This window comes from Monodon monoceros, unplaced genomic scaffold, assembly GCF_005190385.1.
Source record: "Monodon monoceros isolate NGI ecotype Baffin Bay Population unplaced genomic scaffold, NGI_Narwhal_1 Super_Scaffold_10, whole genome shotgun sequence".
Lineage (NCBI taxonomy): Eukaryota > Metazoa > Chordata > Mammalia > Artiodactyla > Monodontidae > Monodon > Monodon monoceros.
In genome coordinates, this window is record NW_021703766.1 from 53,439,675 (window position 1) to 53,457,738 (window position 18,064).

General features: G+C 44.5%; 1 protein-coding gene across 1 annotated transcript; it reads right to left on the reverse strand.

The window, feature by feature from the left end:
* Nucleotides 1-4,358: 4,358 nt before the first annotated feature.
* On the reverse strand, nucleotides 4,359-17,158 carry LOC114903503 (heterogeneous nuclear ribonucleoprotein A1-like). The gene is made up of 3 exons (XM_029236336.1): nucleotides 17,060-17,158; nucleotides 16,668-16,909; nucleotides 4,359-5,292 (listed from the first exon to the last, which is right to left on the reverse strand). Exons 1-3 carry the CDS (start codon nucleotides 17,156-17,158, stop codon nucleotides 4,359-4,361), a joined length of 1,275 nt encoding a protein of 424 aa, XP_029092169.1.
* Nucleotides 17,159-18,064: the final 906 nt, after the last annotated feature.

The window sequence follows — 18,064 nt, forward strand, 5'->3', positions numbered from 1 at the left end:
CTCAGTTCCAGAGACTCAGGGACAAAACCCAGGGTCTGGGCTTCCCTGGTGGCACAGTGGTTGAGAGTCCACCTGCCGATGCAGGGGATACGGGTTTGTGCCCCGGTCCGGGAAGACCCCACATGCCACGGAGTGGCTGGACCCGTGAGCCATGGCTGCTGAGCCTGTGCTCCGCAACAGGAGAGGCCGCAGGGGTGAGAGGCCCACATACCGCAAAAAAAAAAAAAAAAAAAAAAACAGGGTCTGAGACTGGAGGACTAAGGTATGTGATAACTTCTGTCAGTAATGATTACTCTTTTTAAAAATTTTTTTTTAATTTTTAAATTAAAAACATTTTTACTAACCATTGCTTTAAAAAGAGCAATACATTTTTAAAAACTGATATAAATTACATTGTTCTTTTGTTACTGAGTCTAAGCCCCTACTGCTCGCCACATAACAGGCCAACGATCAACAGACGAGTCGTTGGGACAAGGAGTAACGACTTTATTCAGAAAGACAGCAAACCAAGAAGATGGTGGGCTCATGCCCCCAAAGAACCATCTTGCCTGAGTTAGAATTCAGGCTCCTTTTATACTAAAAGGGGAGGCAGTAAAGTCAAACACTTCCTGGTTTCCATCAGCCTCCAGAGGGGGATGTGTCAATTTCTTCCTCCCTGCAGTCATTCACAGGTGGGCCTGGTCAGGAGGTTTCCTTTGAGCTAAACGAAGGTATTTTACCTTAAGGCTCATGACCTGGGAGGCAGGGTTCCCAGAGATGGGCCATTATGTATAATTTAAGCTTCTAGGCAACATCCCTTCAGTGATGAACTTGTAATAGAATACAAAGTGTTCTTCCCTATTACAATTCCCCACTGTCAATTTCCATCCCACAATCTTGTGGGAAAAGGAATGAAGACCCTTCTGCTGAACAGAGGTGAGGAATATTCCTTAGAATCTTTAGTTAGTCCTTTTTATCTACAACTATTTAAACCTGATGAAACCTCTTAGCAGTTTCTTGGCTAATTCGTAACGGAACTTGGGGTTTGGGTTCCCGTTCAATACATATACTAAATTCTGGTGCTATTTCTTTGGACACAATTAAACAAATTGGTTGCCCCTTCTCCAATGGGCAATGGAGATGGAATTCCCATCTACTTCGGTTGGATGGGCAGACCTGTTGGAGGTATACTCATGAATAAATAGAGCCCAAAGTTTTAATGTGATTGGCCACTGCTAGGTCTTTAGCATTTATAGATTCGCCTGCCTGGGAACACACCTGCAAGGCCTGCCATACAGTATTCTAGTGGCTTAATTTAAGCCTGCTTCTGGGAGCCACTGATCCATAGCAGAGCAACTGGCAAGGCCTCATCCCAAATTCAGTGTCTCTTGACATGTTTTAGCGATGTTCCTTTTTAATGTATGATTAATTTTCTTGGTTTTTCCTGTTGATTATGGTCTCCAGGATGAATGCAGTTTTAATGCCTTCTTCCAAATCCGGGGATAATATCCCTTAGAAGGGCTTTAACCACTTCAGAGATTTTCTGTCTGTGGGACATGCTTCCACCCATCCTGAAAAAGTGTCCACACAAACACTAGCAGGTTATCTGAAATTTCTTGCAGTTCAAGGCATTTGAGGACAGTCTGTTTTTCAGTCCTGGGTTGGGCAGTTTCCTCTGTGTTGAGTCCCCATCTGTGGAGGTCTGACAGCAGTCTTTGGGTTATTTTTAAGACCTTGCGGGAAAGAGCTTTGTCTCCTTTCCAGGGATTTTCATGAGCCCCATCTGTAGGCTTAAATTAAAGCGTGTTCTGGTGGGACTCCGATGTCAAGCTATTCTGGTGGAAAAACTTCACGGTGAGGTCTATCAGAAAGTTAATCAGGGCTTCCCTGGTGGCACAGTGGTGGAGAATCTGCCTGCCAATGCAGGGGACACAGGTTCGAGCCCTGGTCTGGGAAAATCCCACAGGCCGCAGAGCAACTAGGCCCGTGAGCCACAGCTACTGAGCCTGTGCATCTGGAACCTGTGCTCCGCAACAAGAGAGGCCGCAGTAGTGAGAAGCCCGCACACCGCGATGAAGAGTGGCCCCCACTTGCCGCAACTAGAGAAAGCCCTCGCACAGAAAGAAACGAAGACCCAACACAGCCATAAATAAATAAATATTTAATTTTATTTTTTTAAAAAAAAGAAAGTTAATCAGCTCATTCCCCACTGTCAATTTCACCCCCAACTTCTGTGGGGAATTAGGTGCCTCAAGTCCAAAGGAGCCCCTGGGCCTCTTCATTCAGTGTTCCTCTCTTTCTACCAAGAGAGGTTCTTGTCTTTTATTGTTCTTCTTCTGTTTTAGCCGAGGGCAATCTTCTCCAACGTTCCCCCTCCTTCCAGTAAGCACATTGTTCCTTCCCCAGTGGGCGCTCACCTCTCTTCAGGTTACTCGCCTTCCGGGAATCCAATGCCACTGTCAAAAGAGTGGCGCGTCGTTTTGCATCTTCATTTTTCTGTTGTTCCCTGTTGAACACTTTAAAAGCAACATCTACCAATTGAGGAGGGTTCACTCCAAATGTACCATCTAATTTTTCCAACTTTCTCCTGATATTGGAGGCACTTTGCCCCAAAAGGTCGAATGTACTATTCTAATATTTTCAGGGGCCTCAGGATCTGCATTAGTATGACGTCTGTAGGCCTGATAAATCCTTTCCAAACTTTCAGAGAGGTCTTCATTTGTTTTGCTGAATGTTGCTCAAACTCTTTTGCTTTGGTTTCCCTTTTCAAGGCCCTGCCAAGGTGCACTAATGAGTGATGCTCTAATAAGGGCCTTCTTCCCTGAGTGGGGTCCCAATTCGGTTCAGCTGTGGGTGCTTCCAAGTGGGCTTCGGGTGTAGGGGATCCTCCCTATAAGGAGGGCTGCGATCTTATGAGGACTGCAATCTTTCCAATTAAACAAGTCTGAGAAACCCAGCCGGATATTCATTTGTATTTACGCCCCCTATGAGATAACGGCGTAAGGGGAACTGCCCGTCCCAGAAATGGCTCCTGGCCCAAATTGGGTGCCCTGTCGGGTCTTAGATGACAATACCAGACCAAGTCCCCGTACCCCTGAAACTAAGACAGGATTTTCTAACTGATCCCTATAAGGAGGGGCTGTCCTGGGCCTCAGTGTAAGGAATACGGGCTGGATAGGAATGGAAAGTGGTGGAAGGGGTGTATATAGTGGCATAATTGTCAGAGCAGCTGGGACAGCTAGCTCAGCCAGAGGAGTTAAGGTTTGGAGCAACATATCCTCACGCTCATTCCCTACCTTTTCGTATTTTCCCTGACAATACTACCAATCCCTGCGCATAAAGGATTTCATCATTCTTCCCTGCTTTTTCACAAAATACCTACAGAGTCATTCAACAGCCACTGTAAAACTATAGATAACAATTGATCATATAACCATTAAAAGGGCGAATTTCTTTTTAAGAGGGTATTAAATCATTTGTTGATTACACATGATAATGGATGATACACAAGCTTCATTCCCATCTATAACTTTATCTGGTACCATAATTCAATTTAGATATATTGCACAGGATGTGCCAACAATCATATTAATAACCAAAAAACTCCATGACTTTGCTTGGGTGACCCTTTTAATGGTGAATTCTAGGTCACGACACAGTAACGGTCAGTTCATAGTTTCTCCACCAAAGCAGGTTGTAAATAAACTTTGAATGGAACCTGGCACCACCCTGAAGGAATTCTAACGTCACACTGCTGGGGTAGTTTACCAAAATGGCTTCAGAGTAGACTAACTACACAGCACATTTAAAAAAACACACACATTTATTCAGCGTCATGATCAGACTATTACATTTAGCAATCAACAGCATGGGTGCAAAAAAAAAAAAAAATCTACATTAAAACCCTTTGTTGGAATGCTTTACACTTTCCACAGAACAGAAACTAAAGTAACCTGTTAGGGCTTCCCTGGTGGCGCAGTGGTTGAGAGTCCGCCTGCCGATGCTGGAGACACAGGTTCGTGCCCCGGTCCGGGAAGATCCCACATGCCGTGGAGCGGCTGGGCCCGTGAGCCATGGCCGCTGAGCCTGCGCGTCCGGAGCCTGTGCCCCGCAACGGGAGAGGCCACAACAGTGAGAGGCCCGCGTACCGCAAAAAATAAATAAATAAAATAAAATAACCTGTTATACAATTAGTCACAAATACAGTCCTTGAGTTTTTTTTCCCCACACACGAGTACTGTCTAAAACATGTCTTCTTTGTAGCAGCTAGGCCCTGCCACCACTGTGCTTGGCTGAGTTCACAAATCTTTTGTAACCTGGAGTTTCCCCGTCACTTCTCTGTCTCTCCTCTCCTGCTAAGCTTTGTTTCCCGAGAGTAGTTAAAACCTTCTGCCCCCACCACAGCTCCTGCTGCTGCTGGAACCGCCACAGCCACCTTGGTTTTGTGGTTTGGCAGAGTATTGGTCTCCACCACCACAGGGGCCAGCACTTCTGCCTCCAAAGTTTCCTCCTTTCATGGGTCCAAAATTTGCAGATTGTTTGTTGTAACTGCCAGAATCATTGTAGCTTCCACCACCTCCAAAATGGCTTCCATCATTACCGAACCCATTATAGCCATCCCCACTGCCACCATATCCCCCGCCACCGTGGCTGCCACCAAAGGCACCTCGGCCACTGAAGTCTCCTCCACAACCAAACCTGTCATTCGCACCAAAACCCCCTCCACGACCACCACCAAAGTTTCCAGAACCACTTCGACCTCTTTGGCTGGATGAGGAACTAGCCATCTCTTGCTTAGATAGGGCTTTCCTTACGTCACAGTTGTGGCTATTCACCGTGTGGTATTTCTGACTGACAGTCTTGTCTACAGAGTCATGGTCGTCAAAGGTTACGAAAGCAAAGCCTCTCTTTTTGCCACTACCTTGGTCAGTCATGATTTCAGTCACTTCAGTTTTCCCATACTGTTCAAAATAATCTCTTAGGTGATGTTCTTCAGCATCTTCTTTAATGCCACCAACAAAAATCTTTTTCACAGTTAAGTGGGCACCAGGTCTTTGAGAATCTTCTCTTGAGACAGCCCTTTTTGGTTCCACAACTCTTCCATCCACCTTGTGTGGCCTTGCATTCATGACTGCATCCACCTCCTCCACAGTGGCATATGTGACAACCCCGAAGCCTCTGCAGCGCTTGGTGTTTGGATCCCTCGTTGCCACACAATGTGTGAGCATTCCCCGCCGCTCAGAATGGCTCCTCAGACACTCATCAGTTGTTTCAAAGCTCAAACCTCCGATAAAGAGCTTCTGCAGGGCTTCCCTGGTGCCACAGTGGTTGAGAGTCCACCTGCCGATGCAGGGGACACGGGTTCGTGTCCCGGTCCAGGAAGATCCCACATGCCGCGGAGCGGCTGCGCCCGTGAGCCATGGCCGCTGAGCCTGCGCGTCCGGAGCCTGTGCTCCACAACGGGAGAGGCCACAACAGTGAGAGGCCCGCGTACCGCAAAAAAAAAAAAAGTCAGACCAATGAACAGTTTTTCTTTTACACCCAGAGGTCAACAAGGTAGGAAAGCCCCCATATGGAAGAGTGGATGATTAGGTGGCCTGAGGCTACATTCTCAGGGGATGTTTTACACTAAAGTCTCCTACTTGGAGGAGATGTTCAGGCAGTGCTGTTGTTCTGAATTACAATGCTCAAAAGCGGTCTAAAATAGTGACCTTGGGAGGGGAGACAAGCATACTAAATTTTGATTAAATCATGGTTACGGGGCTTCTCTGGTGGCGCAGTGGTTGAGAGTCCGCCTGCCAATGCAGGGGACACGGGTTCGTGCCCCGGTCCGGGAGGATCCCACATGCCGCGAAGCGGCTGGGCCCGTGGGCCATGGCCGCTGGGCCTGCGCGTCTGGGGCCTGTGCTCCGCAACGGGAGAGGCCGCAGCAGTGAGAAGCCCGCATAACACACACACACACACACACACAAAAATCATGGTAACGGTCACTGTACCCAGTGATCACTGAGGACAACTGAGAATGACACTGAGGCTGGGAATTTGGAGTATTCCTATCTGGCTGGTTCCTAAGGAAACAAGGGAGCTATCATGAGTCATACTGAAATTGACAGGGAGGTGTAGTCTTAGCTAAGTAAGCTGTTTCCTTTAGCAGAAAAGGAGCTCTTTAACCTTTGATATTTTCAAGTTACAGAGTTTAAGTAAAGTCTAACATTTTCACTCCGTAATATGACATCAAGCGAAATTCAAAAAATAATAAATACATGTGTTATATTTGAATAAAGGAATATTAGAAAATTTAAACTAATACTGGTAATAACAAACTTGCCCAGGAACCTTAGCGTTTATGACTTTGGATGGCATTGAAGGACCCTTCATACTCATTGTGCCTGTGTTGTGACTCTCCCTGTCACATACAAGAGAAATCATTAAGTGCTGAAATATGTTGCTCTAAATCACCAAGTCAGAAATCTATGAACCATAAACTGAACAAAATCCTAGAGGATATTTTCAGACCAAAATTTAGTCTTAACTGAGCTCATCCAGTTCTGAGGCTTTCTCATTCAGATGAAGGCGGCACCATGAAATAGGGCAATTTCAGTGAGATTATTTACAAATATTTGATCATGATAAACCAGTTCGAAGTTTTATAACTGAAAACACAAAGCCCTTTAAGGGTAGTTAGACAGTGAACGTAATATATTTGCAATTGAATTAAAAACAAATGAATCTACTATACAAGTGTACTTATTTACAAAACAGAAATAAACTCAAAAACATAGAAAACAAACTTATCATTACCAAAGGGGAAAGTGGGGGAGGAATAAATTAGAGTTTGGGATTAACAGATATACAGCACTATATATCAAATAGACAAAAAACAAATACCTACTGTACAGCACAGGGAACTAAAATCAATATCTTGTAATATCCTATAATGGATTAGAATCCAAAACAGAATATATATATCTGAATCACTTTACTGTACATCTGAAACTAACACAACATGGTACATCAGCTATACTTCAATAGAAATAAATAAGTATGGAGGCTCCTTAAAAAACTAAAAATAGAACTACCATACAACTCAGCAATCCCACTACTGGGCATATACCCTGAGAAAATCATAGTTCAAAAAGAGTCATGTACCACAATGTTCACTGCAGCACTATTTACAATAGCCAGGACTTGGAAGCAACCTAAGTGTCCATCGGCAGATGAATGGATAAAGAAGATGTGGCACATATATATAATGGAATATTACTCAGCCATAAAAAGAAATGAAATTGAGTTATTTGTAATGAGGTGGATGGACCTAGAGTCTGTCATACAGAGTGAAGTAAGTCAGAAAGAGAAAAACAAATACCATATGCTAACACGTATATATGGAATCTAAAAAAAAAAAAAGGTTCTGAAGAACCTAGGGGCAGGACAGGAATAAAGATGCAGACGTAGAGAATGGACTTGAGGACACAGGAAGGGGGAAGGGTAAGCAGGGACGAAGTGAGAGAGTGGCACGGACATATCTACACTACCAAATGTAAAATAGATAGCTAGTGGGAAGCAGCCACATAGCACAGGGAGATCAGCTCGGTGCTTTGTGACCAGCTAGAGGGGTGGAATAGGGAGGGTGGGACGGACACACAACAGGGAGGGGATATGGGGATATATGTATACATATAGCTGATTCACTTTGTTATACAGCAGAAACTAACACACCATTGTAAAGCAATTATACTCCATAAAGATGTTAAAAATAAATAAATAAGAATAAATGCGGGACTTTCCTGGTGGTCCAGTGGGTAAGACTCTGAGCTCCCAATGCAGGGGCCCAGGTTCCATCCCTGGTTGGGGAACTAGATCCCGCATGCATGCCGCAACTAAGAAGTCCACATGCCGTAACTAAAAGATCCCGCATGCCACAACGAAGATCCCGCGTGCCGCAACTAAGATATGGCGCAGCCTAAATAAATAAATAAATAGTTTTTTAAAAAGAGTAAATGCATGTTCTAATGGCAAGAGGCAATATATGAGAAGGAATAAGGGTAATAATTTAGGAAGTGAATCCAAGGGTTAAAGGTGGAGTAATTACTGGAGATAATGAGTTCTCACCTATAACCTTGACTTTGGGAGGTTAAGATGGGTATGGAAAAAGAAAAGGTCATTGAAAGTGTACCAGTTAACTGTCTACAAGTTTTGCTATGGTAACAAATATTCCTGAATTCTCAATGGCTTACAACAAGAAACACTGATTGCTTCCCTATATTATATGAATCATTATTCACCTCTTGCTTCTTTCAATAATTTGATTTTGTCATTCCCGGTAAAATTTCAGTCTATCCAAGACCATTCTTGCAGTAGAGAGAAGACAGGGTTATATGAAGCAAATAAAAGCTCTGAAAGCTTTGATTTCAGGTTGAAACACGCCATTCTACTCACACCAAATTGGCCCAGGAGGAACTCAAAAGGCATAAATGGGCAAGGAAGTACAATCCTCTCAAAGGGAAGTAAGGGTTGCCTAAGTCAAGCAGCCAACCTTGTTATCAGAGGGCAGACATGTATAATCTCACAGGGTGATAATTAATAGGAAATTATTACAATATATGATACTGCAGCTTCTGTCACAAATAATTTGTCCCTCCTCTGTTCACAATAAATAAAACTACTAATTTCAAATGAAATAGGGGATATTACTACAGAACATGAATACATCAAAATGATATAAAGAAGCTATGAAAAAACTCTACACATTATACCTAACAACTCAATAGCACATTAAAACGATTATATACCATGGCTAATGGGAATGTATTTTTAAAATATAAGGATGGTTCAACATATGGAAATCATTCAATGTAAAACAGCATGTTAACAGAATGAAAGAAAAAGACAACATGATCATCTCTACTGATGCAGAAAAAGCAGTTGACAAATGTCAACAGTCTTTTATGATAACAACACTCAATAAACTAAAAATAGACAAAAATTCCTCAACATTAAGGACGTATAGTAACAGCCCATGGCTAACATCATACTCAACAGATTTTCCTCTAAGATCAGGAACAACACAAGGATATCTGCTCTCACTGTTTCTAAAAACGAATTACTAGAAAGTCTAGCAGGAACACATAGGCAGAAAAAAATAAGTAAATAAACGGTATCCAAATAAAAAAGGAAGCAAAATTATCTCTGTTGACGAACAACATGTTCTAGTATGTAGAAAACCCTGAAGGTTCTGCAAAATAAACCTGCTAGAAATAATGAAGGAAGTCAGAAAAATTATGAGATAAAATGAACAAATAAAATCAGTTGTGTTTCTATAAATTAAAAATGAACAATCAAGAAGGAAATTCAGGGGGAGATCCCTGGTTCCCTGGGGTCGAGCAGTTAGGATTTGGCGCTTTCACTGCTGTGGTCCGGGTTCAATCCCTGATCGGGAAACTGAGATCCCTCAAGCAGTGCTGTGTGGCACAAAAAAACAACCAAAAAAAAAAACTCCTTAAAAAAAAAAAAAAACAAGGAAATTCAGAAACAACTCTATTAACCATAACATCAAAGAAATAAGTAAAATACTTGGAATAAGCTGACATTTAAAGGGAAAGATTTGTACACTGTAAACTGAAAACACAGCTGAAAAATATTCGAAAGGACACAATGCAAAGATATCCCAAGTTCATTAATTGGTAGTCAATATTTTCTAGATGTAAATACTACCCAAAGCAATCAACAGAGTCAACCCAATCCCTAGTAAATCCCAATGGTATCTCTTGAAGGAATGAACTTACAAACTCTCATGGGGTCCAACACAGTCTCCGTACAATCTAAGAGTCACTGCCCTTGAGAAATGGTTTGTGATATTCCTCAAAATCAGAAAAAAACCTTTGGAAAGACTTATCAGCCAGGCTCTGTTGATACTTTCTGTCTCATATCCTAGAACATGCTGACCACTCCACTACATAGCTTGAAATGGTGATTTTGTACGCTGCAGGAAAATATTACAACATATGAGGGAAACTGTTCTACATCAAAAATTTCTGTTACCCAGCAAATCCACACGATGGAGAGTCCACCTGAAGTTGTGCATTAACTAAGAGTGGCTTATCACAGCAGAGAAACTGGATAAAATTTCAGACCCTAGGACTAGGTATTTCCAAAACAAGTTTCAGAGGTAAAATCATGCCAACTTAGGAGAATATGAAATCAAGAAGAGTATACCTTCCCCAACTTGACAGAGCAGTACAAGAGCAAAACAAAATACAAGATTTGTAGGTCAGATATTATACGATGAAACCATGTGATCTACCCACAGAAGACAAACTAAAAGGCTGAAAGATGCATATTCATCCTTTGAGGGACTGCGGACTAGACATAGGATCTCTCTGGGACTTACACTCTAACAGCCTTTATACTCTATGGCTCTATGAGTTTGACATTTCTAGTTTCCATATATAATACCTTTCTTTTTTGTCACAATGTCATCATTTATGGCTGACATGTATTTTCTATATCCATTCATTTGCCAACAGGCATTTTAGTTCTTTCTACATCTTGGCTGTTTTGAATAATGCAATAATATTCATTGGAGTACAAATATTGACCTCACTATAATGATGTGATTTCATTTGGATATGTAGTCAGACGTGGGTGTCATAGACTGTGTGCCTGTTCTATGTTTATTTTATTAAGGAAACTCCATACTGTCTTCAATAAAAGCCCTAACACTTACATTCCCACCAACAAAGCACAAGGGTTCCCTGTTCTGTGTATTGGGCATGCGTGTATGTGTGTGTGTGCGTGTGCATTTTCACACAGGTAGGGAGAGGACAGTAGAGGAACCAGCACTGACCTGGCAGCCAGAAAGTAGCAGCTACAGCTTCCCAAGGATGAGCCTCTGGGCTGCAGATCACTGTGGTGCTACTTGCCCTCTGATTCTTGGAAAAATCTTTCACTACATCAGAGAACTTAATGGCCCCTCTCAAGTTGTGTCCACAGACACATACCTAGCAGAATATCCCTAACGAAAACCTTTTGCCATTCAAAGCTTAGTACTCATAATTTTCCTTCTGGACTCAAATGAACTTACAAACTCTCATGGGGTCCAACACAGTCTCCGTACAATCTGTATCAACTCATCCTACTATAAAATACGAGAAAACATTCTACTTCAATAAATCACGCCTGAGGGAAAACTACATATATTTTCCTTCACCATGACCACAGACCAAACACTGTCATCTCCAAAAAAACTATATATAAAAGAAAGATGTTTCCAATGGTGCACATGCCCCAGTGATAACCCCAAATCTCCCACGGAAACACTCCAAATTCTCTTTTGTATCTTTCACAGTGCATCTAAAACTTTCTTCATTTGGGACCCAAAATACTTAAAAATACCAAAGATAACTCACAACACGATCACTGAAATTTTCCCTGTATTACTCTAACAATCGCACAATGATTCTACACCATCCAAAAGACCCAACAGAAGTCACCTGTGGTGTGGAGGCTGTAGGGCACCCTCTAGATGAATAGACTGAGGACAAGGCACCCATCCTCATGCACCCAAAGATCCCTGTGGGCTCAGCTCAGGCCATACTTCTCACAACACTGGAGAAAAATGTTTTTCTCTGCCTAAATCCACTGCCTTCATTCATCCCCAGGTATAACCATGAAATATCCAAATAAACCAATGCATGGAAACCTCAGTCTCAGCAGCTAGGTCCCAGGGAACCTGAGCTAAGACACTATGGCACCTCAAACCATGCAATGCACCCACAACTACCCATAAACCCAATTCCAGGTGCTCCAGCCAGAATTGACACATCCCTTGCCACAAACCCCTTGAGACCAAAGGGACAGCTGAACACACCATTCATGGGGCTCATCTTGATGCTTGCCCTTGCTGCCATATCCAGCCTACAGAACCCTGCAGGGCCCCCTTCAATTTCCCCATTTTTCCACCTCTCCTCATGCAAACACGGGCAAAGAGGGCTAAAAGGCACAAGTATCTGTCTGCAAAGGCATCGCAACAGGAATATTCACAAGAAACCATCCAAAGGATGCCGGGCGTTCAGTATGGAGGTCAAGAAGTTGACCCGCCTGGGAAAATTTACCAGCAACTGGGGACGTTATGGACTTCAGTTACAAAGGCATCGGAATTCAGTGAGGAAGTCTCAAAGAGAGAGGGTCCCCAGGTCTCTTGTCTCCTGTTCTCCCAACTCACAGGTAATTAAAAGATTAATTAGGGCTTCCCTGGTGGCGCAGTGGTCGGGAGTCCGCTAGCTCTTTGACAGGGACTTCCTTCATTCCCCTTAGGTTCTGGATTTATGCCCCCCACTTACCACAGTGAAATCACTATCCTGGACTCTGAGTACATGAAATGCTTGAAGGCAAAGCTCCTGTCCAAGGTGGCGACTGGTCACTGGATGTGCAGAGACTGGAATACCTGGGGGCTACAGGGGAGCAGTGACACAGGAGACTAAACACAGGGACACCTCAGGACACTGCATGAGGACATCAGATTTGTAGGGCTTTTTACAGCTCCCTACATCTTTTTGCTTTTGAGTAATTAAGTAGCCACATGGGGTAAGGATCAATTAAAGTCGAAATGTCCAGAACAAATATGGGAACCACCCTCATCACCTACCCTGTTCACCTGGTCTCTCCTTAGGGGAGATTACTCAGCCCATCCCACAGTCCTAGCTTCTAAACACATCCCCAGAGTGAGACGTTGCAGCCATCCTCAGAAGAGGAAAATGTGTGCTCTTCAGTGAAGTGAAAATGGGAAAGACTCCAAATAATCAATGGAGAAGGGCATTTCTCATGAGGGTGATTGATGTAGGGACAATAAAACCATTAGTGTGACAAGAGATTGTCAGGAGGGGCTGGGGAGACCTCCCTGAGCCTAGACCTGAAGGAGGACAGAGGGCCTGACCCATGGTGACTTAAAGGGAGAAGGTAAGAAAGGAACTAAGATCTGAGACAGAAAAGGTTTTGGTGTTTGGGAACAAAGAAAAGGTGAATGTGACCGGGGCAGAGTGGACCATGAGAAAAGGTTAAGCTCCCAGGATGAGGCTGGAGACCCCGGCAGGGTCCTGAGGATGACACAGGGCTGTGTACCCACAGTGAGGAGTCAGGATTTTGTCCAGCGGACAAACGGTAGCCAGTGGAGGTCTGAGTGTAAGAACTGAGAATTAAAATTAGGGGCTTCCCTGGTGGCGCAGTGACTATGAATCCGCCTGACAATGCAGGGGACACGGGTTCGAGCTCTGGTCCGGGAAGATCCCACATGCTGCCGAGCAATTAAGCCCGTGTGCCACAACTACTGAGCCCGCATGGCACAACTACTGAAGCCCATGTGCCTAGAGCCCATGCTCCACAACAAGAGAAGCCAGCGCAATGAGAAGGCTGTGCACTACAACTAAGAGTAGCCCCCGCTCACCACAACTAGAGAAAGTCCGCGCACAGCAACGAAGACCCAACGCAGCCATAAGTAAATAAATAAAATAAAATAAGTTAAAATTAAAACTCTAAATTCAACTGGGCACTGCCACACACAAACTCACGCCCAACTGGGCCAATCATTTCAAGGGTCTCTGTTGCTCAAATGAAGAATTTCTGGTGGAGTCGATCACCTCCATGTTACGAGTGGGCTCTCTGAGGCAGTTATGAGAAAGTCTGAGTTGAGTGAACAGAATCAGGCGTAACTGAATTCTAAAAAGGTCACCCAAAGGGTTAAGTGGGAAGAGTTTGTCCTAATTGCTCATCCTATTTAAAACACCTTCTATCACGGGTCTGAGCAATGGAAACTTCTCTTTCAAGGTCAGATCACACTGGTACCAGCCATTTAATTCTTCTTTTCCAGAAAAATCACATTAAAATAACTTAAAAATACAGGGAGTTTCCAGTTGCCCTAGTGGTTAGGATGCTGGGCTTTCACTGCCCTGGCTCGGGTTCAATGCCTGGTCAAGGAACGGAGATCCTGAAAGCTGTGCAGCGTGGCCACTGCAAAAGCACAGCTGTTGGTGCAGAAAACATTGTAAGGGGTCAGCTGAGAAATAAGCTCTCAGCAAACTTCTTCATCATGAATAGAGAGACTCTGTTGGAAGCTTCCAAGTCAATCTAGTCCATCCTTCATCATTTGTACAGAACAGGTAAGAGGGACCTGAGGGAAAAATCTTCCTATCATCTCACAGCCATTTTAACATATCACAGAAAAAGGAAGAAAACAAAATATAAGGCTAACTGGCTAAACTTGATTTTGAATGTTAATATAAAACATCATTGGGGCTTCCCTGGTGGCGCAGTGGTTGGGAGTCCGCCTGCCGATGCAGGGGACATGGGTTCGTGCCCCGGTCCGGGAAGATCCCACATGCCACAGAACCAAGCCCGTTCGCCACAACTACTGAGCCTGTGGGCCACAAATACTGAAGCCCGCGTGCCTAGAGCCCATGCTCCGCAACGAGAAGCCACCGCAATGAGAAGCCCGCTCACCACAACCAGAGAAAGCCCGCGAGCAGCAACGAAGACCCAACGCAGCCAAAAATAAATAAATAATGAAGTTATCTTCTGATACAAATAATTACTAAATGCACAAATCTTATAGACAGTTTTGCAATTGTCATCCTCATCTGTAAACCTAAGTAAACAAATTTTATATTTACTATATTCTAAAGCCACAAATCAGCATATCACAACTTAATCATCCATATCGAGACAATTCACCTTCCATCTGGATCCAGTTTCCCCAACACTACCTGCACTACTGTGCGTTTCCATTTCATTCTCTTTATCTTTCTCCCTTTTTCTATTTTGTCTCTGTTTTTCTTCCCCTCCACTCTGCTGGTGTTCTTGTTACGGATCAGGATTTTTGGGCTCCTTTATCAATAGAAATTGCTAAGAGTCCAGACAAGAAATTCAGGCAAGGCTTTATTGGGACTCATGCAGCAACAAGTAACAGGATCCCTTGCTCACTCCCAGGGTCAGGGGTCAAGTTTGTCCCTTATATGGAGTGAGGCAGGGGTGGGTCCAGGGGTCAGGCTGGAGCGGTGTGCAGGGTGCATGCACAGTATCCTGTTTTTGCACCCAACACCTCAGAAGTGGCAATTGGGTTTTTAGTTTCTTTGTATATTGTTTATAATTTGCCCCAACTGTTCATGCACACAGTTATTTTTAGTTCCTTCTACTTTCTTTGTATTGTTGCTCCAGATGTTTGTCCAGGTGTAAGCACTGCAGCAAAGGTTGCCAGGTCCCAGATCCCAAACTGTCTCATTCTTGCCCTCCTATATCGACCCTCACATGTGTCCAGTCCACTCTGCAACTTGTTTCCCCTCTTATGGCTCTTTCCCAAAACCTTTCTGATTACCCTAAATCTCTGGATATTCGTGTCTCTTTCTTCCCCCCATCTCTGCTCCCTCTCTGCCCTTGGGTTACACTCTTTCTATCCCTGTTATGCTCCCTTTGTCCCCACTCTCTAGCACCTCCAGGTGGCTATGCTTCTTTCCTGCTCGTTTTCTTCCTCTGCTCCTGAAATCTTTGTTTCTTCTATCTCTCCAGGCACCATGTTGCTCTGAAGACCAAGGTTCCAACTCTTTTGTCTTCCGCCGCCACGCTATGTGTTGCCTCTCCACTGTTATCCCCCTCCTGCCAATGATCCTAGGTCCCTCCCACTACGTTGCTCTCCAATCCCGCAGATCCTATTTTAATTACTTCTATATTTTATCACAGTGCAAGACTTTCAAGGCTAAATTTATTTTATGTTACTATTCCTCTTCAAGATCCTCAGTCATGGTTCACGTTCCCTTCGATTCGCCCCGATTCTTTTTTTTTTTTTTTTTTTTTTTGGTACGCGGGCCTCTCACCGTTGCGGCCTCTCCCGCTGCGGAGCACAGGCTCCGGACGCGCAGGCCCAGCGGCCATGGCCCACGGGCCATGGCTCCCGGACCGGGGCACGAACCCGCGTCCCCTACATCGGCGGGCGGACTCTCAACCACTGCGCCACCAGGGAAGCCCCGCCCTCATTCTTTTCTCCTCAGTTTTTCTCCTTGTCAGTCACTGTGTCTCTGCTTCTCCTGATCCCCCTGCCCCACATATTTAGAGGAATGGAGAATAAACAAGATGCCCAGCTACTGGAAGAGACCATTTGGAATTTGGGACGGAAGAACACTAGGTGTCACACGTCTGGCCCAGGTCACCTCCCCCTATGCGGGCTGAGGGGAAGGGCTGGCTACGAAGGGGAGGCCGGGGGAGCACAAGGACCGGCCTGAGGAGACGCGAGGACAGAGGGGCTGGGAGGGAGCGAGGGGGTCTCAGGAGAGGAGCGGGCTCTCCAGAATCCCAGGGCCAGGGAGAGGACACGGCCTCACCGGCAGCGGGAGAGAGCGAAGCTGCGGGCGCGCGAATCCACCTCGCAGAAGGGGACTTTACAAGGCGCAGGCGGAGGTAATGAAGGGTTTTAAGCAGGAAAATGTCGCGAAAGGCTGTGTCTCGGTGGACCGAAGACCGAGAGTGCGAGGCTAGGGGGCGCGAATCCACGTTGCGGAAGAGGACTTCTCATTGCGGAAGGCGGGGGTACTGAAGGGTTTTATGAAGGAAAACGACGCGAAACGCGGTGTCTACGTGGAAGGCAGAAAAGCCACGAGAACAGGCAACCTCGCACCGATTTCAACCGAAATGAAGAGATACCCAACCTGTAACAGCGTCTGGATTTACTCGGCCGGAGGGCCAGGCGCTGAGGTGTAAGGTTGATAGCCACTCCCAAGACCCTGAAGGCAGAATACGGAGAACAGCGCAGCACACACTTACAGCAAAGTAGAAATACTTCGTAGCGAGACCTCCAACACGTGTACCCCGTTTCCGGTTCAGGAGGAAAGTGCGTCCGAAGGGACCAGGCGGGACTTCCGGGGGCGGGCTCTGGGCGGGCCGCTACTGGCTAGGGGCGGGGCGAGAGCCCAGCTCTGCGCAGAGAGAGCGGGGGGAAGGGTCTGGGGTGGCGGGGCGTGTGACAGCGCCGTGCTTCCCCTTCCCTAGTAACTGCTGATTTTAAGTGACTTTCTGGAACACTTTTAAGGTAAAAGCTTACAGATGTGTGGGCCACTGATGTGGAAAACAGATGTTTCCCTCCCAACAAGTTAAAAGTGGTTTCAATAAACACCTGTTTTTGCCAGCAGGTTGCTCGCATGTCCCGCTCCTGAGACTCCAGCAATTCAGTGGTTGGGAACTTGGGCCTCCAAGTGGTAGCTATGGCGCAGTAGTTTGATCTGGGAACACTTCCTGAAGTTGAATTAGTTTTAGGAAACAAGAGCTGGAATTCTCTCTCTATTACAAACCAGAATGAGAAATACAAAACCCTCCCTGGGGAGAATGGGCCATTTCACACTGACACCCTACAGAAGAGCTTTTCCTTTCTATTCCTAATTCAGCCAGGACAACAAACCCAACACTCTGCTCAGTTCCACAGACTCGGGCAAAACTTGGGGTTTGAGGCTGGAGGACTAAGGCATACGATAATTTCCGTACCCAACCACTGTTTTAAAAAGAGTTTTTAAAAGGGTTTAAAATTTTAATTGTTATAAATTGCATTGTTCTTTCTTTTTTGCTAGTGTTTTATTTGCCTTTTAAAACCACATTTTTATCCCCAGTTTTGAGAGGTACGTGACATACATCACGGTATGATTTTAAGGTGTACAGCATCATGTTCTGACTTACATATATTGAAATAATTACCACAATGTTTAGTAAGCATCCATCATCTCATATAGATACCATGAAAATAGGGAGCAACAAAACAGAAAAAATATTTTGCTTTCTATGAGAACTACATTATCCTTTGAGACACTTGCTCTATTCCACACTTGTGAAAATTATGTTTAACTATATACTAGAAAAACTTGTTTATGAAATTATGTACATAAAAACTAAGCAATGTAATCTCAGATGACTCTATGTTCATCATGAAGATAATTAGAACGTTTTACTTTGTATTTTTTGCAAGATGCAGTATAGTTTAGCTCTTCTCTTTGTTTATATTTTTGAAAGTTCTGACAAGTGTAGATAACAGAGGCTGTGAAATATTCTTCAGAAGACA

What these genes read in the sequence shown, in the direction of transcription:
- LOC114903503 (XM_029236336.1), bottom strand. Translation starts at nt 17,158, where the DNA reads ATGCGAGCAACCTGCTGGCAAAAACAGGTGTTTATTGAAACCACTTTT. An exon ending in CATCAGTGGCCCACACATCT is followed by an intron (nt 16,910 to 17,059) that starts GTAAGCTTTTAC and finishes CCCCGCCCCTAG; the next exon opens with CCAGTAGCGGCCCGCCCAGA. An exon ending in AAATCCAGACGCTGTTACAG is followed by an intron (nt 5,293 to 16,667) that starts GTTGGGTATCTC and finishes CTGTGGCACCAG; the next exon opens with GGAAGCCCTGCAGAAGCTCT.